Genomic DNA, 27032 nt, shown 5'->3' with positions numbered 1-27032 from the left:
GACAAGATAAACAAAAACACAGAAGTGGAGCAGCAAAGAGAAAAGAGGTAGAAAAATCTGAGGAAACTCTAAGAGAGCTCTGTGACAATCTAAAGAGAAACAACATCTTCATCATAGGAGTTCCTGAAGAAGAAAAGAAAGAGCAAGGGTTAGAGACCTTGTTCAATCAAATCATAGCTGAAAACTTCCCTAAATTGATTCAAGAAAAAGTCACAGAAGTTCAAGAAGCACAGAGAATTCCATTAAAGAGAAAACCCAAAGAAATCTACACCAAGACACATCTAATTAAAATACCAAAGCTAAGAGATAAAGAGAAAATATTAAAAGCTGCTAGAGAAAAAAAAGGCTATCATCTACAAAGGAACCCCCATAAGGATGACATCTGACTTCTCAACAGAAACACTTGAGGCCATAAGGGAATGGCAAGAAATATTGAAATTAATGCAGAACAAGAGCCTACCACCAAGGCTACTTTATCCAGCAAGGCTATTGTTTAAAATTGAAGGAGAAATAAAAAGCTTCCCAGACAAAAGAAAACTCAAGGAAATCATTACAACCACACCAATGCTGCAAGAAATATTAAGTGGCCTGTTGTAAACAGAAAAAAAGGGGGAAAAGAATATAGTAAAAGAGGAATATAGCTTTAAAGAATGAAATGGCAATAAACAACTACATATCAATAATAACCTTAAATGTAAATGGTTTAAATGATCCAATCAAAAGACATAGGGTAACTGAATGGATGAGAAAACAGGACCCATACATATGCTGTCTATAAGAGACACACCTAAAAACAAAAGATACAGGCCCTGCCCGGTTGGCTCAGCGGTAGAGCGTTGGCCTGGCGTGCGGGGGGACCCGGGTTTGATTCCCAGCCAGGGCACATAGGAGAAGCGCCCATTTACTTCTCCACCTGCCCCCTCCTTCCTCTCTGTCTCTCTCTTCCCCTCCTGCAGCCAAGGCTCCATTGGAGCAAAGATGGCCCGGGCGCTGGGGATGGCTCCTTGGCCTCTGCCCCAGGTGCTAGAGTGGCTCTGGTCATGGCAGAGCAACGCCCCGGAGGGGCAGAGCATCGCCCCCTGGTGGGCAGGGTGTCGCCCCTGGTGGGCGTGCCAGGTGGATCCCGGTCGGGCGCATGTGGGAGTCTGTCTGACTGTCTCTTCCCGTTTCCAGCTTCAGAAAAATACAAAAAAAAATACAACCCCCCCCCCAAAAAAAAACCCCCAAAAAACAAAAACAAAAGATACACATAGATTGAAGGTAAAAGGATGGAAAAAATATTTCATGCAAATGGAAATGAAAAGAATGCTGGGGCAGCAATACTTGAATCAGACAAAATGGACTTTCAAACAAAGGCTGTAGTAAGAGATAAAGAAGGTCACTACATAATGATAAAGGGAGCAATCCAACAGGAAGATATAACTATTATAAATATCTATGCATGAAGATAGGAGCACCTAATATATAAAGCAGACTTTGATGAATATAAAGAGCGAGATCAAAAGCAATATTATAATAGTAGGGGATTTCAGTACTCCACTAACATCACTAGATAGATTCTCAGGAAAGAAAATTAACAAAGGAGCTGCAGAATTATGGGACACACTAGATCAGTGGTAGTCAACCTGGTCCCTACTGCCTACTAGTAGGCGTTCCAGCTTTCATGGTAGGTGGTAGCGGAGCAACCAAAATGTAAATAAAAAGATAGATTTAATTATAGTAAGTTGTTTTATAAATATTTATTCTGCCAAACATAGTAAAAATCCAACATAAAGTACTTGGTAAGTAATTATTATTATATGCTTTAACTTGCTGTAACTGTACTTTATAAATTTTATAAAGTAAAGTTACTTTCCTACTTTATAAATCACCATTACTGTGGAACCGGTGGGCAGTTATAAAATTTTCCTACTAACAGAGATACAAAAGTGGGTGGTAGGTATAAAAAGGTTGACTACCCCTGCACTAGATCAACTGGATTTAATAGATATCTTCAGAACCTTTTACTCTAAAGCAGCAGAATATACATTCTTTTCAAGTGTGCATGGTACATTCTCTAGGATAGATCACATATTAAGGCATAAATGGAGTCTCAACAAATTTAAGAAGATTGAAACCATATCAAGCATCTTCTCTGACCACAATGGTATGAAACTAGAAATCAACTACAATAGAAAAACTGAAAATCAATCAATCACTTGGAAACTAAACAACATGTTATTAAATAATGAATGGATCAACAATGAGATCAAGGAAGAAATAAAAAATTTCCTTCAAATAAATGAAAATGAGTATACAAGAACTCAAAATCTGTGGGACAAAACAAAAGCAGTCCTGAGGGGGAAGTTCATAGTATTACAGGCAAACCTTAAGCAGCTTGAAAAAGCTCAAATAAACAACTTAATTCTGCAACTAAAAGAACTAGAAAAAGAACAGCAAGTAAAGCCTACAGGAAGTAGAAGGAAGGAAATAATAAAGATTAGAACCAATATAAATGACATAGAGACTAAAAAAAAAATACAGAGGATCAATGAAACCAAGTGCTGGTTCTTTGAAAAAGTAAACAAGATTGATGAACCCTTACCCAGTCTCACCAAAAAAAAAAAAAAAAAAAAAAAAAAAAAAAGAGAGAAAGGACTCAAATAAATAAAATTAGAAACGAGAGTGTAGAAGTAATAATGGACACAATAGAAATAAAAAGAATTGTAAGAAAATACTATAAAGAACTATATGCCAAAAAATTAACCAACCTAGGTAAAATGGACAAATTCCTTGAAAAATGTAATCTTTCAAAAATCAATCTGGAAAAATCAGAAAACCTAAATAGATTGATTACAACAAATGAAATCGAAACAGTAATCAAAAAACTCCCAACAAACAAAAGCCCTAGGCCAGATGGCTTCACAGGCTAAAATCCTCAACAAAATATTAGCAAACCAGATCCAGCAATACATGAAAAAAATCATACATCATGATCAAGTGGGATTTATTCTGGGGAGGTGAGGCTGTTACAGTATTCGCAAATCAATCAATGTGATTCATCACATAAACGAAAGGAAGGACAAAACCCACATGATAATTTCAATAGATGCAGAAAAAGCATTCGATAAAATTCAGCATCCATTTGTGATCAAAACTCTCAGCAAAGTGGGAATACAGGGAACATACCTCAACATGATAAAGGCCATCTATGACAGGCTGACAGACAACATCATAATCAATGGGCAAAAGTTAAAACCAATCCTCTTAAGATCAGGAACAAAGCAAGGGTGCCCCCTTTCACCAATCTTATTCAATATAGTTCTGGAAGTCCTAGCCACAGCAATCAGACAAGAAGAAAAAATAAAAGGCATTAAAATTAGAAAAGAAGAAGTAAAACTATCATTATTTGCTGATGATATGATACTATACATAGAAAACCCTAAAGTCTTAGTCAAAAAACTACTGAACCTGATAAAGAAATTCAGCAAGGTGCCAGAATATAAAATTAATACTCAGATATCAGAGGCATTTTTAAACACCAACAATGATCTGTCTGAAAGAGAAATTAAGAAAACAATTCCCTTCACTATTGCAACAACAACAAAATACCTAGGAGTAAATTTAACCAAGGAAAATAAAGACTTGTACTCAGAAAATTATAAAACATTGATCAAAGAAATCAAGGAAGATACAAACAAGTGGAAGCATATACCATGTCCATAGCAAGGAAGAATAAATATCATTAAAATGTCCATATTACCCAAAGCAATTTATAAATTCAATGCAATTCCTATGAATATACCAAGGTCATACTTCAAAGATATAGAACACATATTCCAAAAATTCATATGGAACCAAAAAAACCCCCCCAAAACCACGAATAACCTCAGCAATCTCGAAAAAGAAGAATAAAGTGGGAGGTATCACACTTCCTGATATAAAGGTATACTACAAGGCCATTGTACTCAAAACAGTTGGTACTGGCATAAAAACGGGCATATAGATCAATGGAACAGAACAGAGAACCCAGAAATAAACCTGCACCTTTATGAACAATTGATCTTTGACAACAATGGTAATAGCATACAGTGGAGGAAAGATAATCTCTTTAACAAATGGTGTTGGGAAAATTGGACAGCTACCTGCAAAAAAATGAAACTAGACCACCAACTTACACCATTCACAAAAAGAAACTCAAAATAGATAAAAGACTTAAATGTAAGTCATGAAACCATAAGCATCCTAGAGGAAAACATAGGCAATAAGCTCTCCGACATCACTCACAGTGATATATTTGCTGATTTATCTCCACATGCAAGGGAAATAAAGGACAGGATAAAAAAATGGGACTATATCAAACTAAAAAGCTTTTGCACAGCTAAAGACAATAGGAACAAAATAAAAAGGCAAACCACACAATGAAAGAACATATTCAACAATATGTCTGATAAGTGTTAATAACCAAAATTTATAAAGAACTTGTAAAATTTAACACCAGCAAGGTAAACAATCCAATCAAAAAATGGGCAAAAGAAATGAATAGACACTTCTCCAAAGAGGATGTACAGATGGCCAACAGACAGATGAAAAAGTGCTCAACATTACTAATCATTAGAGAAATGCAAATTAAAACCACACTGAGATATTACCGCACACCAGTCAGAATGGCGCTCATTAACAAAACAACACAGAATAAGTGCTGGTGAGGATGTGGAGAAAGGGGATCCCTCCTGCACTGTTGGTGGGAATGCAGACTGGGGCAGCCACTGTGGAAAGCAGTTGGAGATTCCTCAAAAAATTAAAAATGGAACTGCCTGTTGACCCAGCCCTGAGAACACCATATCACTGACTCAAAAAAAGAAATGCACCCATCCCCATGTTTATGGTAGCATTGCTCAGAATAGCGAAGATTTGGAAACAGACCAAGTGTCCGTCAGTGGACAAGTGGTTTAAAAAGCAGTCGTACATATATACAATGGAATACTATGGGGCCACGAAAAAGAAGGCAATATTACCTTTTGCAGCAACATGGATGGACTTGGAAACTATTATATTAAGTGAAATAAGCCAGGCAGAGAAAGAAAAATATCAAATGACCTCACTCATTTGAGGAATCCAAGGAACAATGTGAACTGAGGAATGAATTGAGACAGAGGAGGAATCAAAGGGACCAGAGGAAAAGAGAACAGAGGGAAAGGGGATGATAGGATGGGATAAACCTGAAGGGAAAAAGGGGAGAGCGCTGTTGGGAGGGGGGTGAAGGCGATGTTGAGTGGAATATGGGGGAGGGGGAATGCATTTGGGGCGACACTAGAAACTATGTAAACACAATTAATTAAATAAAAAATAAATAAAATAAATAAAAATGTGTATGCACACAAAAATCTCTAAGAATACAAATTTAAATGTGAAAGAATATACAATAAAGGATTAGCAATAGTTATCACCGGGCAGGAAATTTTGTCTTGAGAGTCATTATGTCTTTTATTATACATTTCTATATTCATTCTTCACTTCATATTTTTATATTTTCTGAAATTTTACAATTATATAAACTTTATTATTAAAAATAAAAAACAAATAAAATAAATATCAGTATGTCTGACTTAATTTCCAAATATGAATGTGTGTGTTAACCTTCCCAACTCAAGAGATATGATCCATAAGAGAAGAAAACAGGTCAGATAAGTTATTCTTGCTAACTTCCCTATATTGAGGTAAGTGCATTCACACGCAACTGAATTTTTAAATGATTTTTGAAAAGGTAAAGAAGATGTGGTGTAGGATGAATAATGATGTGCTTCTTCAGACTAGGTAAAAAAGAAGCTGAAGTCAAACATTTGTATGAAATTAACTTTCTGAGGTCTACATTGCTTTGCAATAAAATACACAGATTTATGGTGTGATTTGTAACCACAACCCTGTCTTAATCTGTTTGGGTTGCTGTAACAAAACACCTTAGATGAGATGTTTTCTAAGCAAGGAACTTTATTTCTCACAGTTCTGGAGGCTGGAAGTCCAAGTTCCAGCACCAGCAGAATCAGTGTCTGATGAAATCCACTTCTTTGTTCACAGACAGCAGCACCTGCTTCCTGTAATCCCACATTGCAGGCAGAAGGGGAGAGGGAGCCTCTCGGGCCTCTTTATATAAAGACACTAATTCTATTCATAAGGGCTGTGTTCTCATGACCTAATCACTTTTTAAAGGCCTCACCTCCTAATACTGTTGTGGGTGGAAATGGTGTTCTTTCATGGAATCACGGGAAGGGCATTGCACAGGACTCATGTATGGGGGGAGTGAGGCATTTGTGGTCAGATTTATTCAGGGTTGAAATGGAAGGAGACCCATAGATTCCTGTGTCTCAATTCTCTTCATCCCACCATGGAAAAAGTCCAGCCTCATCTTCACCAAGCCCAGCACAAAGGCCAGAGTCCAGAATCTGTGCCATGGTTCAATCCGCATAAAGCCTAGTCCAGTCCAGGTGCTGTGTTGTTGTACCAGGGCACACTCAGAGCCCCTGCCACTGCTGGGTCCCTGAGGATCATTAGAGCTGCAAAGGAACAGTGGCAGAGTGTGTGTCCAAGTAGAAGAGGAGGAAACCGCTTGGAGTATAAGCTTTTATTTTTCAATTACATTTTTTATTGCTTGATTGATTTGAGAGAGAGAATAAGAGAGAGAAAAGAATTCATCTGTTGTCCCACTTAGTAGTTGTGCATTCACTGGTTGGTTCCCATATGGGCCCTGACAGGGATCAAACCGGCAAACTTGTTGTTTTGGGACAGCATTCTAACTGACTGAGGTAACCGGCCAGGACTAGATTATATTCTTTAAACTAACCATTAAGTTCTTAATCTTTTGTGGGCTTGTGCTGGTTTCCCTCACTAATCAATCAGATCTTTCTTCTAGGCTGACTGATAGTCTCTCTGGTTGACACTCTGCCTTCTTTGTGCATGCCTCAAAGTGGAGACACAGGAGCACCACCCCCATAGTCTGGGGATGGACCAGTTGAACCCCCGGGTACAATTCCTAACTAGCTCAGGAATTAAGTCCTGAGGCCGGATGGTGCAAGGTTAATCTACAGTGTGTGAATTAACCTGTAAATGCTAGAGATTCCTAATGAGGGGAATGCTATAACTTCCTATTGAAGTGGGCCTCACAGTATTAGTAAGCCTAAAGTTTGATTCCCTCTTCCATAGTTTACTATGCTCAATGTCTGATGTCTTCTGCTTGCTTTGTGCATTCATCTTTAGCTACTTACAGTAACAATACCATCCCCTAGGGGTTTAGGGTTTTAACATATGAATTGTAGAGGGACATGGACATTTAATTTGTAGCACAACCCAGTCAAGATATAAGTTTTCCAGTACTACAGAAAGTTCCCTCCATTTCTCCATTTCCATGGAAAGAAACGACCATTTTACATTCTGTTCCCATAACTGATTTTGGGCTGTTCTAGAACTTCATAAAACCTAAACTGTATACTAAGTTCCTTTGGTCTAATTTCTTTCTGTAAACATCATCATCGTATCTGTGAGACACATCCATATACTTACAAGTATCAGCAGTTTCTTGTGATTTACTGAAGACTATTCCACTGGACGAATTTACCAGTTTGTTTATGCATTTGTCTATTAAGTACTGGTCGGTTCAGTTGGTGGGATGAACTCGTGAATAATGCTGCTATGAAGTTCATCTGCAAGTCTTAGTGGGTGATTATCTAAGACTAGATTTGCCAGGACATAGGGTAGATAAGTATAAGTTTCACTGTACAAGAAACTATTATTATACCTTAATTTTTCTACTCATGACATCTCCTTCCACTTTTTTTCATCGTTCAACCCAACGGCATTCAGTTTTTATAAATATGAGTGAATCTAATTCTCTCCTCAAAGTTCTTAAAAGGAAAAACTGCCACTGTCCTCTCCATTCTCCTTCTTAATTACATGTTGATCTATTATGTCTTCTAGATGTCAAGAAGAAAGCTACTAAGGGTCTTAAAATTCCCAACAAATCCACTTATTCTTCCTCTGTGTCTTTTGCAACAGACCAGGGGACATTTCAGTCCAGGGTCCCCAGAGCACTGAGCACAGCCTCCCCTAATGAATGCACCATTGTTATGCAATAGTTTCCCCTCCCCCTCCCCCTTTCCTTGGGTGTCAAACCTCCAGACTCTGTCTGCTGTCCTGATTACACTGCCAGAAACTTGCTGCTTCAGCACTAGTCTTGCCTGCCTCGCACCTGACTGCATTTTCTTTGGTCACTGGCTCCCTCACTCATGGGGCCTGCCTGGGCCCAGGCCCACCTGACAGGTGATTTCTGGCTGCCTCTGCTCTGGCTCCTGCTGTCTCAGGTCTGCTGCTCCCATGCCCTACCAGGATGGCGCTTCACTTCCTCTGAAGTTGTGATCCCCAGGAAGGTGTCCCACAGGGTGGGTGGAGCTCAGGCACCAAACCAGCTCTCCTACAAGATTCACTTCAGGGGCCGCAGTCATGTGATTCACATGAAGGTCAAGAAGAACTTGCTGCCCAGACATTTTCCTGTTATCACCGATAACGACCAAGGTGCCATGCAGGAGGACTACCCGTTTGTCCCTCGAGACTGTTACTACTACAGCTACCTGGAAGGGGTTCCCGGGTCTATGGGCACGCTGGACACTTGCTATGGGGGCCTGCGTGGCATGCTGCAGGTGGATGACTTCACTTACGAAATCAAACCACTGGAGGCTTCTTCCCAATTTGAGCATGTGATTTCTCTGCTTGTGACAGAACAACAATCAGCAGCGACTGAAAGGTGTACAATCGGGGAGGAAGATGCAGATCTAGCATATGAAGAGGCAATAGTTGCTGAAAGCCCTAGAGCAGTGCCAGTGTATCTGTGGTGGCCACATAAGAGATATTTAAAAGTCCACTACACTGTTAGTAATGCATTATACAGGCTGAACCCTAATATAACAGATCTAGTGGAGAAGGTAGTGATGCTGAACAGCATAGTACATACCATTTTTAATCCTATTGGTCTAGAAGTCCACATACGTATGTTGTGCATATGGCAACAGCAGAATGATTTTATCCCAGAAAGTTATCGGACTGCATACAGCCTTGCAGAAAATTATGGTTTGTGGAAAGAACGTACCTTTTGGAGACAATTTATGCATGATACTTCAGTACTTTTTACAGGATTTAAAATAAGAAATACTGTCCGATATGCTTTCACAAATGGAGTATGCAATCCCAACTGGGGGTCCACATGGGTATATATAGCACATTTTCATATGTTCTTAGCTGCCACTATTACAGCACATACACTAGGTCATAGCCTGGGTATGGACAATGATAAGCCTAGTTGTAAATGTTTTCGAAGAACCTTCTGTGTCATGTCTCTTAATCCTGGTCTTAATGATATGTGGAGCAATTGTTCTTATGCATCACTGCATGGACGGGTTCATGCGTGGGATCCTTGTTTGGGTGCAAGAAATGTACCATACTCTAATTTTCCTTATGTAGCTCCTCGCTGTGGTGACCACATTGTAAATCAGAGAGAAGAATGTGACTGTGGCACCTTTAAAGAATGTGCCGATGATATATGTTGTGGGACCAATTGTGCCCTCTCCCTTGGCAGTGATTGCGATGAAGGAGGTTGCTGCAGGAACTGTAAATATGCTCACCCTGGACAGATTTGCAGAGAGGTGCGAGGTATTTGTGATCTACCGGAATACTGCGATGGGAAAATGCAGAATTGTCCAGATGACCTTTATATCCAGGATGGAACCCCGTGTTCACCATTAGCCGTTTGTGTGAGAGGAAACTGCAGTGACCGTGATATGCAGTGTCAGTCCCTTTTTGGCTATCAGGTAAAAGACGGTTCACCTGCATGCTATACACAACTGAATGCAAGAGGTGACCGATTTGGAAACTGTGGGGTGAGGATGCAGCGAGGAGGATTACGACCTGTTAAATGTGAGACAGATGATGTTTTTTGTGGAATGTTGCACTGTAGGAAGGTCCAACAAATACCTGGTGCAGGTGAGCACACGACTTTTCGTCACATAATAGTAACAGATGTTAAACAAGAAATATGCTTTGGGTTCGATGCACATCCGGGGACAGACATTCCAGAGATGGGGCTTGTAATAGATGGTGCAACATGTGGGCCAGGAAAATACTGTTTCAAGCAGAATTGTACTTTTCATCAGGACATGCATTTTGACTGTGATATCAAAAAATGCAATTTCAAAGGGGTGTGCAACAACAAAAAACAATGTCACTGTCAGCGAGGATGGAAACCACCGAAGTGTAATATCAGAGGATCAGGTGGTAGTAACAGTAGTGGCCCTCCACCTGTCAGAGAACTAGGTCTTCGCAGCAAAATTATTACTAATGTAAACCAGGCACTAGTTCTAATGTTTATTCGTTCAGCTCTTTTATTGCTTGCATTATTTTTTGGCGGCATTTCATACTTAAGTAGTTAATTAATGAACAGTAAAAACTAAACAGGTAAAGAGATTCCCTTGAACTTTATTAACTGATCACTTCGACCTACAAGAAAAATCACATTTATGCTTACTGGGAGAATAGATCAATAACACTCTGATAATTACATCCTAAAGCTATTCCAAGGCTGTCATCTTGAAATAAAATGACTGGACAATTTAAAAAGGGTCAATGTGTTTCAGTTTGTTTAATATTTCATGTGTGGTCATACTATTAATATTTCTGTAGGAACTCTTAGATTCACTAGCAGGAGGGTCTCTACTTGCTTAAGATATTGATTCTAATGTTTTATAGATGTGCCTATAGCAACTCTCATTTGCCCTACTGTGTATTTTTTGTAAGTTCTCCATAACTGATTATGTGCTTGATTTTTGTTATTTGTTCATTTTATTGCTAGTGTAAAATAAGTGTGAAAAAGAATCTCTGGGCCAATACAGTAGGAAGATCAAAAACTTCCATGTCCTAGGTCGTGAATGTCAACTGTAGTGGAAACACTGGCTCTGTATGTGATCTTGGACATAGTCTTAAAATTTTACATTTTCTTGGTCCACAATTACATTCAGAGATGAAATGTATTTTTTTCTAAGCTTATGTGATAACCAAGAAAGCATATAAGAAGAGCCTGCACATTGTTAAGCACTCACTATGCTAACTCTATCATTTTCCTTATTCTCATTATTACTCCTCAGTTCTGCTAAACCTGGGGTGTTCCAAATACAATGACTTTGACATTGCATCTTTATTGTAAAATTATCATATAAGGAGCAATTGATCACTGATATATCATTTCATAAATCCTCTGCTTATTAAGTCATAGTATCTCACATTTAAAATCTCAGGATTGATTAATCACACCTGTTCATGAATTATAACATGGAGCTGATCGTCTGGTATATGTATGGAGGCAAAAATGTAGGTCAAAGGAAAGAGGAAGCAAACACTCCCTAAATAGTGTACCGGAACCCAGTCTAATAAGCAGTGTGTCATATCCGTGCTATTTAGAAGCCTCAGGCCTCAGGTCAAATTTCTTTCTGAAAATACAGAATCCAGATGAGACCAGCCAACAAATGATGGAGGAAAGATGCAGCCACAGAGAATCAGTAAGATCACCACGCTGTGACATCATAATTTGTCCAACTTTTATAGAGCTCTCTTGACCAGCACTTCCCATCTAGATAACCCTCTGGTATGTGACCTATATCTTCACCGATGACAGGTCTGAGTTCCTATTTACTTAGCTTTTATCAAATATGGTAGCTGTGTTTGCAATTGTAATCAGTAACTACTAAAATCTGGATTGGATCAACAAGGTTATTTTTTTTCTAATCCAAAGGTATGGTTGAAATTAGACTGTCAAAAAAATAAAGAGAATGAGAGAGAAGACAGAAAGTAGAATGTCTACCTAAGAGAGGAGTAATTTTGTTTCTCTTGCAGCGGCCAATTTACCAAAGCATAAATGTAGGTCCTGTAAATTTTCTGTCTTCCCACCACCCCAATGTTTTCTATATTGGTTCATATCCTTTCCATTGTTTTACATTTGATAAGGACCTTTAGTTTCAGACTATTTCATTTGTAGTACCACAAGTTTGAGTGTGTGAAGGTGGCTTTCTCTTTGGTTGTCATGCTTTCTCTAAAGTGGTGAAATAAGATTTTGACCCAAGGAAGGGTGTGGTCTGCCAGTCTAAATGTTTTCAAATAGCACTGATATTTCAGGTTATAAGCCATAACTTCTGAAAAGGGGCCTGTGTGGTGTTAAATTCTAACATGTATTTTTTAAAAGGGGTTCCTTACTGGTGCCAGATATTCTAGACAGATTCAGCACAAACTAGTCAACACAGCTGGTTTATTCCCAGTTGACATGAGAACAGAAATGCTCAGAGTTAGTATTAAAATTGTTATTCCCATTTCAAGGGCTGTGGTATATCAAGAAACAACAAAGTTACAGGGCAAATGTGAGGGGGAACAGGAGAGCAAGGACGTGAGGGGGAGCAGGATAGAGTGAAGAAGAGGAGCAGTGGGGCTGAAAAGAGGACAAGGATCAGGATAGGAGGGAGGTGAGAAAGGAATGGGGTTATAAGACACAGGAAGAGAGGTAGACAGGAGGAGAAGGTCTTGGTGAGAAGAACAGTTTCAAGTTGTTTCAAAGGGTTTAAAAAATATTAAGGTCTGTTCAAGGCAGGATGATGTCAGAATAACGGCTCCATAAGAAATATCCCTGATCTCTCCATTTCAAACAACAACAAATTGAACATTTATAATACAGCAAAGTAACCCACGCTGGGCTTGCATATGTGCCTGAAAGATCTGCACACTGAAAGTATAAGGTGAGAAAGGTTGACAAGAGGGGCGTAAAATAAGGCGTACTCGCAATCAGCTCTGGAGAGTAGATAGTCCTGGACTGTCGGGGATTTTATCCAATGGGACTACAGAGAAGAGGGAGGCCTGGACAATATGGGTTTTCCCTGCAAGTCTTACTGAAAGGGGAGAAGCCTGGAGGGACTTTTTTTTTCTTTCTTCTCTGCCAGGACTACAGAGAGGAGAGAAGCTCAAACTTTCTGGGTTTTGATTGCTGGGGATATGGAAAGGTAGGCCCGGTGTGACTGGGTCTCCTTCTGCCAGGAGGAGCAGTGAGTTTGTGGGGCTGAGGGAGAAATAGTAAACCTAAGAGTGGCAGGATGAGGGGTTAATGCCAATTTCTCTACTGTCTGCCTGCAGCTTGCACTGCAAAATGGAGTGCAAAAATGGAGAAATTCAAAGTGCATCTCACCTCATGCCCCTCAGATCACACATCCCTCTCTTTGTGGGTACAGAGAATCGCAGTGACAGACCCCACAGCTAACCCTCCAGAGATACTCTCTCTTATGAAGAACAGAAGTGCTCCATGCCTGGTCCCCTGGTCTCTTAACACATAGGAGGTGTGCCCTGAGGCTTGAGATCACCATTGCTAAAGCTGTAAGCTGGAAAGCCCTCATAACATATTCAACCCACCAACAGCACTGAAGCGCCTCCTACATCATTGACAGGTACATCACAGTGAGGCCAGCTGAGAAATCTCGAGAGCTAAACCTTGTAGCACAGTGACACCTACCGGAAGATAACAGTAAAAGCTCAAAACTGAAATATTTTTTTCTTTTTTCTCTTTATTCTTGTTTTTGTCTTTCTTTGAATTTCATTTTGTTTAATTCTTATATTTTTTATTCTTATCTATAGTGGGTGTATGGTTTGTTTTTGATTTTGTTTTGGTTTTTGCTCTCTTTTGTTGTTTTTCCTTTTTACCTGACATTATTTTTTAAATTTTTATATTTTTCATTGTATGTTTCATTCTGACTTTTCATTTTTTAGTTGTCTTTTGTAAGAGGTCTTAACAATACCACTTTCAAATGCGATTAAGAAAGAAGAAATCAAATGCCATGTCTTCGCAACCCAGAGATATAGTTTAGAAAGAAAATAAAAACTCTACAGAATAAAATCTCAATCACATGGAAACCTTGGAGTTAAACAAGAGAGAATTCAAAATTGAAGTTCTAAAAATACTTAATGAGATGGGAGAAAACTCCAATAGGCAACATAATGAGCTCAGAAATAAAATGAATGCTTCACCAAGGAGACTGATATTTTAAAAATAGAGGTGAAAAATTTAATACATGAGTTGAAACCTGAGGTAGAAAGTTTAAGCAATAGAACAGGCCAGATAGAGGAAAGAATCAGTGACATTGAAGACAAGCAACTAGAGATGCTACAGAGATAAGAGAGAGAAATTTTTTAAAAAATTGAGAGAGGTCTACAAGGTCTGACTCTATCAGAAAGAGAAATACAAGAATATTGGGTATATGAGAAGATGATGAGAGGGAGAAGGGAATGGAGGGCCTATTCAAGGAAATAATTGATGAGAACTTCACAAGCCTATGGAAAGAGTTAAAAACTCAGCTCCAGTAAGCAAGCAGAACACTGAGTTCTCCCAATCCAAACAGACCTTCTCTAAGGTACATTGTAATAAAATTGTCAAAAGCAATGACAAAGAAAGAATCCTCAGGGCAGCTAGGGAAAAGAATAACATAACATATAAAGGAAGGCCCATTAGGTTATCATCAGACTTCTCAGCAGACACTACAAGCCAGAATAGAGTGGACATGCAAAGTACTGAAAGAGAGGAATTATCAGCCAAGAATACTATATCTATCAAAGTTATCTTTCAAATACAAAGAAGAAATAAAAACTTTTGCAGACACACTCATAAGACATAAGACTTTTGTTACATATGACAGTTATTCTCTCAAAAGCCTAATGGTAACTAAGCACACACAAAAAAGCAACTACTGAAACACACAGCTTAAAAAAGGAAGAAATGAGAAAGAAGTTTGGAATACCATCAAAGAAAAACAAATGACAGAAACAAAAAAAGAAGAACCAATGAGAAAAAGAGCTACTAGAAACACAAAATATAAAATAGCTGTAGGGCCCTGGCCGGTTGGCTCAGTGGTAGAGCGTCAGCCTGGCGTGCAGAAGTCCCGGGTTCGATTCCTGGCCAGGGCACACAGGAGAAGCGCCCATCTGCTTCTCCACCCCTCCCCCTCTCCTTCCTCTCTGTCTCTCTCTTCCCCTCCCGCAGCGAGGCTCCATTGGAACAAAGATGGCCCGGGCACTGGGGATGGCTCCTTGGCCTCTGCCCAGGCGCTAGAGTGGCTCTGGTCACAACAGAGCGATGCCCCGGAGGGGCAGAGCATCGCCCCCTGGTGAGCAGAGCGTCGTCCCCTGGTGGGCGTGCCGGGTGGATACCGGTTGGGCGCATGCGGGAGTCTGTCTGACTGTCTCTCCCCATTTCCAGCTTCAGAAAAATACAAAAAAAAAAATAGCTGTAGGAAATCCTCAAGTGTCAATAATTACCCTAAATGTAAGTGGACTGAATTCACTAATAAAGAGACACAGAGTACTAGTTTGGATCAAAAAGCAAAATCCAATTTTTTGTTATCTGCAAGAGACACATCTAAGCTGCAAGAAGAAAAGTAGACTCAAAGTGAAAGGCTGGAAAAAGATTCTCCAAGCAAATAGTACCCAGAGTAACATAACAAGAGACAAAGACAGACATTTCATAATGATAAAAGAGAAATTGTATCAAGAAGACATACACTTCTATTTTTTTTAATTTTTATTAATTTTTATGGGGTGACATCAATAAATCAGGGTACATATGTTCAAAGAAAACATGTTCAGGTTATCTTGTCATTCAATTATGTTGCATACCCATCACCCAAAGTCAGATTGTCCTCTGTCACCTTCTATCTAGTTTTCTTTGTGCCCCTCCCCCTCCCCATTCCCTCTCCCTCCCTCTCCTTCCCACCCCCACTGACATACACTTCTTAATATATACAGGGAGTCCTAGGATTACTACAGTCTCGACATACAAGGTTTTGAGGTTATGATGCTCACTCCCATAAAAAACTTAACAGAATTGAGATGTGAGTGTTTTGGCTTATGTGGTTAGCATTGTACTTACAGACTTCATGGGCTAGTTTGGTTGCGCATGGAAGAAGAATAAGCAGTAATGCAGAGTATGAGTGAGGGAGTAGGTATTTCTTAGTATGCTTAACTATGCCATTTTGGACTGTTAAAAGTGCAAGTGTTCTATTTGTGTTAGGCTAGAGTGTGTTTCAACTTAACCCAAAATTTGGTTTACATCACTGTAGTAGGAACAGAACTGTGTTGTAACCCAAGGACCCCCATATGCACCAAATGAGGGAGTACCAAAGTATCATATATAAGACATCTATTAACTGATCTAAATATAGAAACAGACAAAAACACAATTATATTTGGACATATCAAAACACCACTGACTGCATTAGCTAGATCGCCCTAGGAAAAAATCAACCAAGATATATTGGCCTTAAATGACACACTAGACCAAATGGACATAATAGACATTTATAGGACACTTCATCGAGAACATCATATTATATATACTTTTCCAGTTTGAATGGAACATTCTCAAAAATAGAGCATATATTGGGCCACAAAACTACCATCAACAAATTTAAAAAGATTGAAAATAGGCCCTGTCCAGTTGGCTCAGTGTTAGAGCATCGGCACAGCATGTGGATGTCCCAGGTTTAATTACCAGTCAGGGCATACAGGAGAAGCACCCATAGTTTATTCCACCCCTCCCTTTATTGCTTCTCTCTCTCTCTCTTTCTCTCTCTCTCTTCCCCTCCTGCAGCCATGGCTTGATTAGAGCGAGTTGGCCCTAGGAGCTGAGGATGATCCCATGCCTCTGTCTCAGATGCTAAGAAGAGCTCAGTTGCTGAGCAAAGGAACAATGCCCCAGATGGGCAAAGCATCACCCTCTAGTGGGCTTGCCTGGTTGATCTGGTCAGGGCACATGTGGAAGTCTGTCTCTGCTTCCCCTCCTCTTACTGAATAGAAAGAGGGGAAGAAAGAGAATTTAAATTATATCAAGCATATTTTCTGACCATTATTAGGCTTTGAAATTAGAATTTAACTGCAGAAAGGAAGTAAAAATGCCCACAAAAAATGTTGAAATTAAACAACCTACTTTTAAAAAGTGGCTGGGTCACAGAAGAAATAAGAGCAAGGATCAAATAATATATACAGACAAGGAAAATGACAAAACTACATATCATAATTTCTGGGATGCAGCAAAAGCAGTAATAAGAGGGAAGTTTAGCTTCCAAATTGGCCACAGAGTAGGCAGAAACTCCAACTCCCACTTCCCAGAACCAAGGTGATTACAACTTAAATCTGAGAACACTCATTATGAAAGACAAACTTTAGACTAAACTAAGAGGATTCTACAGCCAGGGATGACCAAAGTCCCACACTGAGTCTGATAGGAAAGGTGGAGATGCGGAAAAGGCTGCCCTGACTCCAGGAGAGAGCGGCACCCAGGAGGGTCTTTAGCAATGGGGAGGGCTGTCCAGTGAGTTGAAACCCTTATCCCCAAATCTGGAATCCCAGCCTAGAGCCCTGGAGCCTGGAAGGGGCTTGTGGACTATATTTGGCTGAGAAAAAAGCCTACACATAGTTTGAGAGAAGGAGGCAGGACTCTCAGACCCGAATTAAAGGAACTGCACAGAGAGCCTCGCTCACAACCACTTTCCTGGAGCTCCGGGAGGACACCCTAACTCCTGGGCAGAGTCACTCCCCAAATGTAAAGTGAACATTTTTCCTGGGAACAACATCACCAGCAAAGGAAAGAAAGAGCCTTGACCACTGGAAGCTCACCTACCCTAGCAAAACAAAGGCACTTAGGGCCAGGCACCATGTTAGAGACACAAATAGGGAGTGCAGAGGTCTAAGCTACACCATGCACCACACTGCTGAGTGCTCATCTGGAGCAGACAAGCTGGAAGCAGCAGAGCACAGCTGCAGAGGTTCGAGCGAGCACGTGCAAACTGGCCCGCTGAGCTGGGAACCACTGCTGCTGCTGGAGAACCCCGGGTGCACACACAGTCCTGCTCACTGAGTGGCCAACCCTTGGTAAGCGTGGAGGCCCGAGAGTCAGCAGAGGGGGAATGCAGGGGTGTACGCACAAGCCCCCCAGTGAGGGTGGAAGTCGTGCTGGATGCTGCAGGGTTCTGGGCCGGTGCACAAACCTGTTTGGGGTACAGGTGTGCCCTCAGTGTTAGCAAAAGCACAAGTGACCTCAGCGATGATCTGAGAGGGTGCACGTGCCCCCCTCCACCAGGTGGCTGCTGAGATCTGAGCCCACCGAAGCATTCCAAATTGGTGTGCAGGCACGAGCAAGCCAGACCAGGCAGTGGCGGTCATGGAGGTGGGCTGGAGTCAGTAGCACCTGAGCCCAAAAGCCCTGGGCAGCAACAGCAGTAGTGGCCTGGTAGCAGACCACACAATGGGCAGCACAGGGGTCACACCTACTGGATCCCTGAGACTACACCCTACTGATTGCTGAAAAAGACCAAAAAAAAAACCACCCCAAAATAAAATAAAATAAAATAAGTAAATAAAATGTCTTGATAGAATGATACCTGAGGCTAAAGAGCAGGCCACATCTAATAACGTACCTAATCAATGAATTACAGTACTGAGCCCAACAAGTAGCCAGCAATAAGAGGTAACAGAAAACAGATTTTAGGGAAACTTGAACTTTTAAAGGAACTTCTCCCAGGCCAAGAGTAGATAAAAGCAAGCCTAGGGGTGCAACTGATATTTACAATGGCACCTTGAGCCAGCAGAGGCAGCAACAAGATCTGGATAACCAGTAGCTCCCAAAAGGTGGAGAAGAACCAGTCATAGGCAGTGACGCCCACTGATCTGCATCAGGCCCCGGCCAGGGAAGTCCAGGGCAACACAGACAAAATAGAAAGACAGAGAAGTGCAATCCAAATGAATCAACAAGAGAAACCCCCAGAAGATGAACTGAGTGAGATGGAAATAAGCAAATTACCAGATGCAGTGTTTAAAATAATGATTATTACAATGCTGAAAGATCTTAGAACAACAATGGATGGTCACAGTGAGCACATAAAGAGATAACAAGCATCAAAAAAGACATTGAAATAATAAAAAAGAACCAGTCAGAAATGACAAATACAATATCAGAAATGAAGATTACACTAGAAGCAATTAACAGGTTGGATGAAGCAGAGGACTGACTCAGCTATTTAGAAGACAAAATAATCAAAAACACAGAAGTGGAGCAGCAAAAAGAAAAGAGAATGAAAAAATCTTAGGAAATTCTAAGAAAGCTCTGTGACAACCTAAGGAGAAACAACATTCACATCATAGGAGTTCCTGAAGAAGAAGAGAGAGAACAAGGGATAGAAACCTTGTTCAATCAAATCATAGCTAAAAAACTTCCTTAAATTGATGCAGGAAAAAGCACACAAGTTCAAGAAGCACAGAGAATGCCATTAAAAAGCATCCCAAAGAAACCTATACCAAGACACATCTAATTAAAATACCAAAGCTAAGAGATAAAGAAAAAATATTAAAAGCTGCTAGAGAAAAAAAAGGCTATCACCCCAAAAGAGCCCCCATAAGGATGACATCCAACTTCTCAACAGAAACACTTGAGGCCAGAAGGGAATGGAAAGAAATATTCAAAGTAATGCAGAACAAGAGCCTACCACCAAGACTACTTTATCCAGCAAGGCTATCGTTTAAAATTGAAGGAGATATAAAAAGCTTCCCAGACAAGAAAAAAAGTCAAGGAATTCATTACAACCAAACCAATGCTGCAAGAAATGTTAAGGGGCCTGTTGTAAACAGAACAAAGGGGAAAAGAATATAGTAAAAGAGGAATATAGCTTTAAAGAATAAAATGGCAATAAACAACTACATATCAATAATAACCTTAAATGTAAATGGATTAAGCGATCCAATCAAAAGACATAGGGTAGCTGTGTGGATAAGAAAACAGGACCCATACATATGCTGTCTAAAAGAGACACAGCTAAAAACAAAAGATACACATAGACTAAAGGTAAAAGGATGGAAAAAATATTTCATGCAAATGGAAATGAAAAAAAAGCTGGAGTAGCAATACTTATATCAGACAAAATGGACTTTCAAACAAAGGCTGTAGTAAGAGATAAAGAGGTCACTACATAATGATAAAGGGAGCAATCCAACAGGAAGATATAACCATTATAAATATCTACACACCTAATATAGGAGCACCTAAATATATGTATATAAAGCAGACTTTGTTGGATATAAAGGACGAGATCAATAGCAATACTATAAAAGTAAGGGATTTTAATATCCCACTCACATCACTAGATAGATCCTCAAGAAAGAAAATTAACAAAGAAACAGCAGACTTAAAGGACACACTAGATCAACTGGATTTAATAAATATCTTCAGAATCTTTCACCCTAAAGCAGCAGAATATACATTCTTTTCAAGTGCTCATGGTACATTCTCTAGGATAGACCACATGTTAGGGCAGAAAAGTGGTCTCAACAAATTTATAAAGATTGAAATCATATCAAGCATTTTCTCTGATCACAATTGCATGAAACTAGAAATAAATCAACCACAACAGAAAAACTGAAACATACACAAACACATGGAAGCTAAATAGCATGTTATTAAATAATGAATGGGTTAACAATGAGATCAAAGAAGAAATTAAAATATTCCTAGAAACGAATGATAACGAGCATACAACAACTCAAAATTTATGAAACACAGCAAAAGCAGTTCTGAGAGGGAAGTTCATAGCACTACAGTCATAACTGAAGAAGCTAGAAAAAGCTCAAATCAACCACCTAACTCTGCATCTAAAGGGACTAGAAAAAGTACAGCAAGTAAAGCCCAGAGGTAGTAGAAGAAATAAAATAATAAAGATCAGAGCGGAAATAAATGACATAGAGGCTAAAGAAACAATAGAGAGGATCAATGAAACCAAGAGCTGGTTCTCTGAAATAGTAAACAGGATTGATGAACCTTTAACCAGACTCACCAAGAAAAAAAGAGAAAGGACTCAAATAACTAAAATTAAAAGTGAGAGTGGAGAAATAACAATTGATACAACAGAAATACAAAATATTATAAGAAAATATATGAAGAACTGTATGCCAAAAAATTAAACAACGTAGGTTAAATGAACAAATTCCTTGAAACATATAATCTTTCAAAAATCAATCTGGAAGAATCAGAAAACCTAAACAGACTGATTACAACAAATGTGATTGAAACAGTTGTCAAAACACTCCCAACAAACAAAAGCCCTGGGCTAGATGGCTTCACTGGTGAATGCTACCAAATATTCAATGAAGAACTAACTCTTATCCTTCTCAAGCTATTTCAAAAAATTCAAGAGGAAGGAAGACTTCCAAGCTCCTTTTGTAAGGCAAGCATAATTCTGATTCCAAAACCAGGCAAAGATAACACAAAGAAAGAAAATTAGCCCTGGCCGGTTGGCTCAGCGGTAGAGCGTCGGCCTGGCGGGCAGGGAACCCGGGTTCGATTCCTGGCCAGGGCACATAGGAGAAGCGCCCATTTGCTTCTCCACCTCCCCCTCCTCCTTCCTCTCTGTCTCTCTCTTCCCCTCCCGCAGCCAAGGCTCCATTGGAGCAAAGATGGCCCGGGTGCTGGGGATGGCTCCTTGGCCTCTGCCCCAGGCGCTAGAGTGGCTCTGGTCGCGGCAGAGCGATGCCCCTGGTGGGCAGAGCATCGCCCCTGGTGGGCGTGCCGGGTGGATCCCGGTCGGGCACATGCAGGAGTCTGTCTGACTGTCTCTCCCCGTTTCCAGCTTCAGAAAAATACAAAAAAAAAAAAAAAAAAAAAAAAAAAGAAAGAAAGAAAGAAAATTATAGGCCAATATCCCTGATGAATTTAGATGCTAAAATCCTCAACAAAATATTAGCAAACCAGATCCAGCAATACATGAAAAAAATCATACATCATGATCAAGTGGGATTTATTCTGGGGAGGCAAGGATGGTACAATATTCATAAATCAATCAATGTGATTCATTACATGAACAAAAGGAAGGAGAAAAACCACATGACAATTTCAATAGATGCAGAAAAAGCATTCGATAAAATTCAGCACCTATTTATGATCAAAACTCTCAGCAAAGTGGTAATACAGGGTCATACCTAAACATGATAAAGGCCATCTATGACAAACCCAAGGCCAGCATTATAATTAATGGGCAAAAATTAAAAGCAATCTCCTTAAGATCAGGAAGAAGGCAGGGTGCCCCCTTTCACCACTCTTATTCAACATAGTACTGGAAGTCCTAGCTAAAGCACTCAGACAACAAGAAGAAGTAAACAGCATCCAAATTAAAAAAAAGAGGTAAAACTATCACTATCATTATTTGCAGATGATCTGATACTGTATATAAAAAACCCTAAAGTCTCAGCAAAAAACTACTGGACCTGATAAATGAATTCAACAAGGTGGCGGGGTAAAATAAATACACAGAAATTAGAGGCATTTTTATACACCAACAATGAACTGTTAAAAGAGAAATTAAGGCCCTGGCCGGTTGGCTCAGTGGTAGAGTGTCGGCCTGGCGTGTAGAAGTCCCGGGTTCGATTCCCGGCCAGGGCACATAGGAGAAGCGCCCATTTGCTTCTCCACCCCTCCCCCTCTCCTTCCTCTCTGTCTCTCTCTTCCCCTCCCACAGCCAAGGCTCCATTGGAGCAAAGATGGCCCGGGCGCTGGGGATGGCTCCTTGGCCTCTGCCCCAGGCACTAGAGTGGCTCTGGTTGCGGCAGAGCGACACCCCAGAGGGGCAGAGCATCGCCCCCTGGTGGGCAGAGCATCGCCCCCTGGTGGGTGTGCTGGGTGGATCCTGGTCGGGCACATGTGGAAGACTGTCTGACTGTCTCTCTCGGTTTCTAGCTTCAGAAAAATACAAAAATAAAAAAAAAGAGAGAGAGAAATTAAGGAAACAATCCTCTTCACTATTGAAACAAACAAACAAAAAATAAACTACCTAGGAGTAAACTTAACCAAGGAGATTAAAGACTTGTACTCGGAAAATTATAAAACATTGATAAAAGAAATCAAGGAAGATACATACAAGTGGAAGCGTATACTGTGTTCATGGTTAGGAAGAATAAACATCATAAAAATGTCTATATTACCTAAAGCAATTTATAAATTCAATGCAATATCAATTAAAATACCAATGAGATATATCAAAGATATAAAACACATATTCCAAAGCTTTATGTATATATGGAACCAAAAAAGAACATGAGTAGCCTCAGCAATCTTGAAAGGGAAGAATAAAGTGGGAGGTATCACACTTCCTGATATAAAGTTATACTACAAGGCCATTGTATTCAAAGCAGCTTGATATTGGCATAAGAACAGGCATATAGATCAATGGAACAGAACAGAGAACACAGAAATAAACCCACACTTTTATGGACAACTGATATTTGACAAAGGAGGTAAGAGCATACAATGGAGTAAAGATAGCCTCATTAACAAATGGTGTTGGAAAAATTGGACAGCTACCTGCAAAAAATGAAACTAGACCACCAACTCACACCATTCACAAAAAAAACCTCAAAATAGATAAAAGACTTAAATGTAAGTCATGAAACTTAGAAGAAAACATAGGCAGTAAGCTCACCGACATCTCTCACAGCAATTTATTTGCTGATTTATCTCCACAGGCTAGTGCAATAAAAGACAGGATAAACAAATGGGACTATATCAATCTAAAAAGCTTTTGTACAGCTAAAGACAAGATGAACAGAATAAAAAAACAAACCACACAATGGGAGAACATATTACACAATACATCTGATAAGGGGTTAATAACCAAAATTTATAAAGAACTTGTAAAACTCAACACCTGGAAGACAAACAATTCAATCAAAAAATGGGCAAAAGAAATGAATAGACACTTCTCCAAAGAGGACATACTGATGGCCAATAGGCATATGAAAAAATGTTTAACATCACTAATCATTAGAGATATGCTAATTAAAGCCACAATGAGATACCACCTCACACCAGTCAGAATGGTGCTCATTAACAAAATAACAATGATAGGTGCTGACAAGGATGTGGAGAAAGGGGATCCCTCCTGCACTGTTGGTGGGAATGCAGACTGGTGCAGCCACTGTGGAAAACAGTATGAAGATTTCTCAAAAAATTAAAAATGGAACTGCCTTTTCCATTAATTTTAAAAAATTAAAAATGGAATATATTGCAAGAACACCATATCACTGACACACACACAAAAAATGCACCCCCTATGTTAATGGCAGCATTGTTCACAATAGTGAAGGTCTGGAAACAGCCCAAGTGTCCATCAGTGGATGAGTGGATTAAAAAGTGGTGGTACATATATACAATGGAATACTATGGGGCCATGAAAAAAAAGGAAGTATTACCTTTTGCAGCAACATGGATGGACCTGGAAACTATTAGGTTAAGTGAAATAAGCCAGGCAGAGAAAGAAAAATATCATATGTCCTCATTCATTTGAGAAATCCAAGGAAAAATGTGAACTGAGGAATGGAATTAAACCTGAAGGGAAGTGGGAGGAAAGCTGTTGGGAGGGTGGTGAGGGAGATGTTTAGGGGAATATGGGTGAGGGGGGATGCATTCGGGGAGACACTAGAATCTTTGTAAACACAAGAAATAAATTTAAAAAAAGTAAAGCTCATTAACATCAAAAAAGAGGGAAGTTTATATCATTAAAGGTTTTTATCAAGAAAAAAGAGAGATCCCAAGTAAACAAGTAAACAATCTAACATCACATCTGAAAGAATTATAAAAAAAACAAAGTCAACCCGAAGTCAGAAAAAAGAAAATACTAAAAATTATAGGAGAACTTAATGAAATAGAGAACAACAACAAAAAACCTACCAGAAAACAAAACATAAAATGACTGTAGGAAATCCTCAAGTGTTAATAATTACCCTAAATGTAAGTGGACTGAACTTACTAATAAAGAGGTACAGACTGGCAGTTTGGATCAAAAAGCAGAATCCAACTGTATTCTGCTTTCAAGAGACACATCTAAGCTGCAAGAAGAAGAGTAGACTCAAAGTGAAAGGCTGGAAAACGATTCTCCAAGCAAATAGTACCCAGAGTAAGACAGGTGTAGCCATACTCATATCTGATAATGCTGACTTCAAGACATCAAAGGTAACAAGACAAAGATGGACATTTCATAATGATAAAAGGGACATTGTATCAGGAAGACATAACATTTCTTAATATATACAAGGATTCCTAGGGTTACGACAGTCTCGACATATGACGTTTAGAGTTTTCGACACTCACTCCCATAAAAACTTAACAGAATTGAGATGTGAATGTTTTGGCTTATGCGGTTAACATTGTATGGATACTTACAGACTTTGTGGACTAGTTTGGTTGTGCACGGCAGAAGAATATGCAGTAAAGCAGTGTATGAGTGAGGGAGTTGGTGTCCCCTAGTATGCTTAACTACGCCATTTTGGACTGTTAAAAGTGCAAGAGTTCCGAAAAAAAAAAAAAGTGCAAGAGTTCCGTTTGCGTTAAACTAGAGTGTGTTTCAACTTACACCAAAATTTGGCTTACATCACTATAGTAGGAACAGAACTGTGTTGTAACCCAAGGACCCCCGTATGCACCAAATGAGGGAGTACCAAAATATATAAGACATCTACTAACTGATCTAAAAATAGAAACAGACAAAAACAATCATATTTGGACATCTGAAAACACCATTGACTGCTTTAGATAGATAGATCACCCTAGGAAAAAATCAACAATGATATATTGGCCTTAAATGACAAACTAGACCAAATTGACATAATAGACATTTATAGGACACTTCACCCCAGAACATCAGATTATATATTCTTTTCCAGTAGAGCATATGTTGGGCCATAAAACTAATATCAACAAATTAAAAAAGATTGAAATTAGGCCCTGTCCCATTGGCTCAGTGGTAGAGCATTGGCACAGTGTGTGGATGTCCCAGGTCTGATTCCCAGTCAGGGCACACAGGAGAATTGCCCACATTCTTTCCCCCCCTACCCCTCATTGCTTCTCTCTCTCTATCTTTTCCTCCTGCAGCCATGGCTCGATTGGAGCAAGTTGGCCCTTGTAGCTTAGGATGATCCTATTGCCTCTGTCCCAGATGCTAAGAAGAGCTTGGTTGCTGAGCAAAGGAGCAATGCCCCAGATGTGCAGAGCATCATCCCCTAGTGGGCTTGCTTGGTTGATCTGATTGGGGTGCATATAGGAATCTGTCTCTGCTTTCCCTCCTCTCACTGAATAAAAAGAGGAGAGAAAAAGAGAATTTAAATTGTACCAAGCATATTTTCTGACCATTAGGCTTTGAAATTAGAATTCAACTGCCAAAAGGAAGTAAAAATGCCCACAAAATGTGGAAATTAAAAAACCTGCTTCTAAAAAGTGACTGAGTCAAAGAAGAAATAAGAGCAGAGATCAAATGATATATACAGACAAAGGAGAATGACAAAACCACATATCAAAATTTCTGAGATGCAGCAAAAACAGTAATAAAAGGGAAGTTTATATCATTAAAGGCTTTTATCAAGAAACATGAGAGATCCCAAGTACAAACAATATAACATCACATTGGAAAGAATTAGGAAAAAAGGAGCAAAGTCAACCTAAAGTCGGTAGAAGAAAGAAAATAGTAAAAATTAGAGAACTAAATGAAATAGAGAACAACAACAACAGAAAACCTATAGAATATATTAATACAATAAAGAGCTGGTTCTTTGAAAAGATTAATAAAATTATCAAACCCCTGGCTAGACTTACTAAAAAAAAAAAAAAAGAAAAAGGACTTATATAAACAAAATTGAAATGAAAGAGGAAAACTTACCAGAGATATCATAGATATACAAAGATCATATTAGAAAAAGTGGATAAATTTCTAGAACTATAAAATCATCTTAGACCGGGTCAGGAAGAAGTGGAAAACAGAAATAGACTCATAAATAGGGAGGAAATAGAAACAATTATCAAAATCCTCTCCCTTACAGCTTATAGGTTTTGAGCCTCAAAATTATTGTTGTTCCTTTTTTTAAAGGATCAAGAACAATGGCTCTGGGAAACTTCCACTAAATGGCAA

At 39.4% G+C, this 27032-nt stretch overlaps 1 protein-coding gene across 1 annotated transcript; it reads left to right on the top strand.

The window, feature by feature from the left end:
* Positions 1-8258: 8258 nt before the first annotated feature.
* LOC136377025 (disintegrin and metalloproteinase domain-containing protein 20-like) lies at positions 8259-10451 on the top strand. Its single transcript, XM_066343608.1, has one exon. It carries the CDS (start codon positions 8259-8261, stop codon positions 10449-10451), a length of 2193 nt encoding a protein of 730 aa, XP_066199705.1.
* The last annotated feature ends 16581 nt before the right edge of the window (positions 10452-27032 follow it).

Source organism: Saccopteryx leptura, chromosome 6, assembly GCF_036850995.1.
Source record: "Saccopteryx leptura isolate mSacLep1 chromosome 6, mSacLep1_pri_phased_curated, whole genome shotgun sequence".
In the NCBI taxonomy this organism is placed as follows: domain Eukaryota; kingdom Metazoa; phylum Chordata; class Mammalia; order Chiroptera; family Emballonuridae; genus Saccopteryx; species Saccopteryx leptura.
This window is presented reverse-complemented; position numbering and strand designations above follow the sequence as displayed.

Bases quoted from the DNA above. Each gene is read 5' to 3' on its own strand.
- LOC136377025 (XM_066343608.1), top strand. From the start codon at position 8,259: ATGGGGCCTGCCTGGGCCCAGGCCCACCTGACAGGTGATTTCTGGCTG.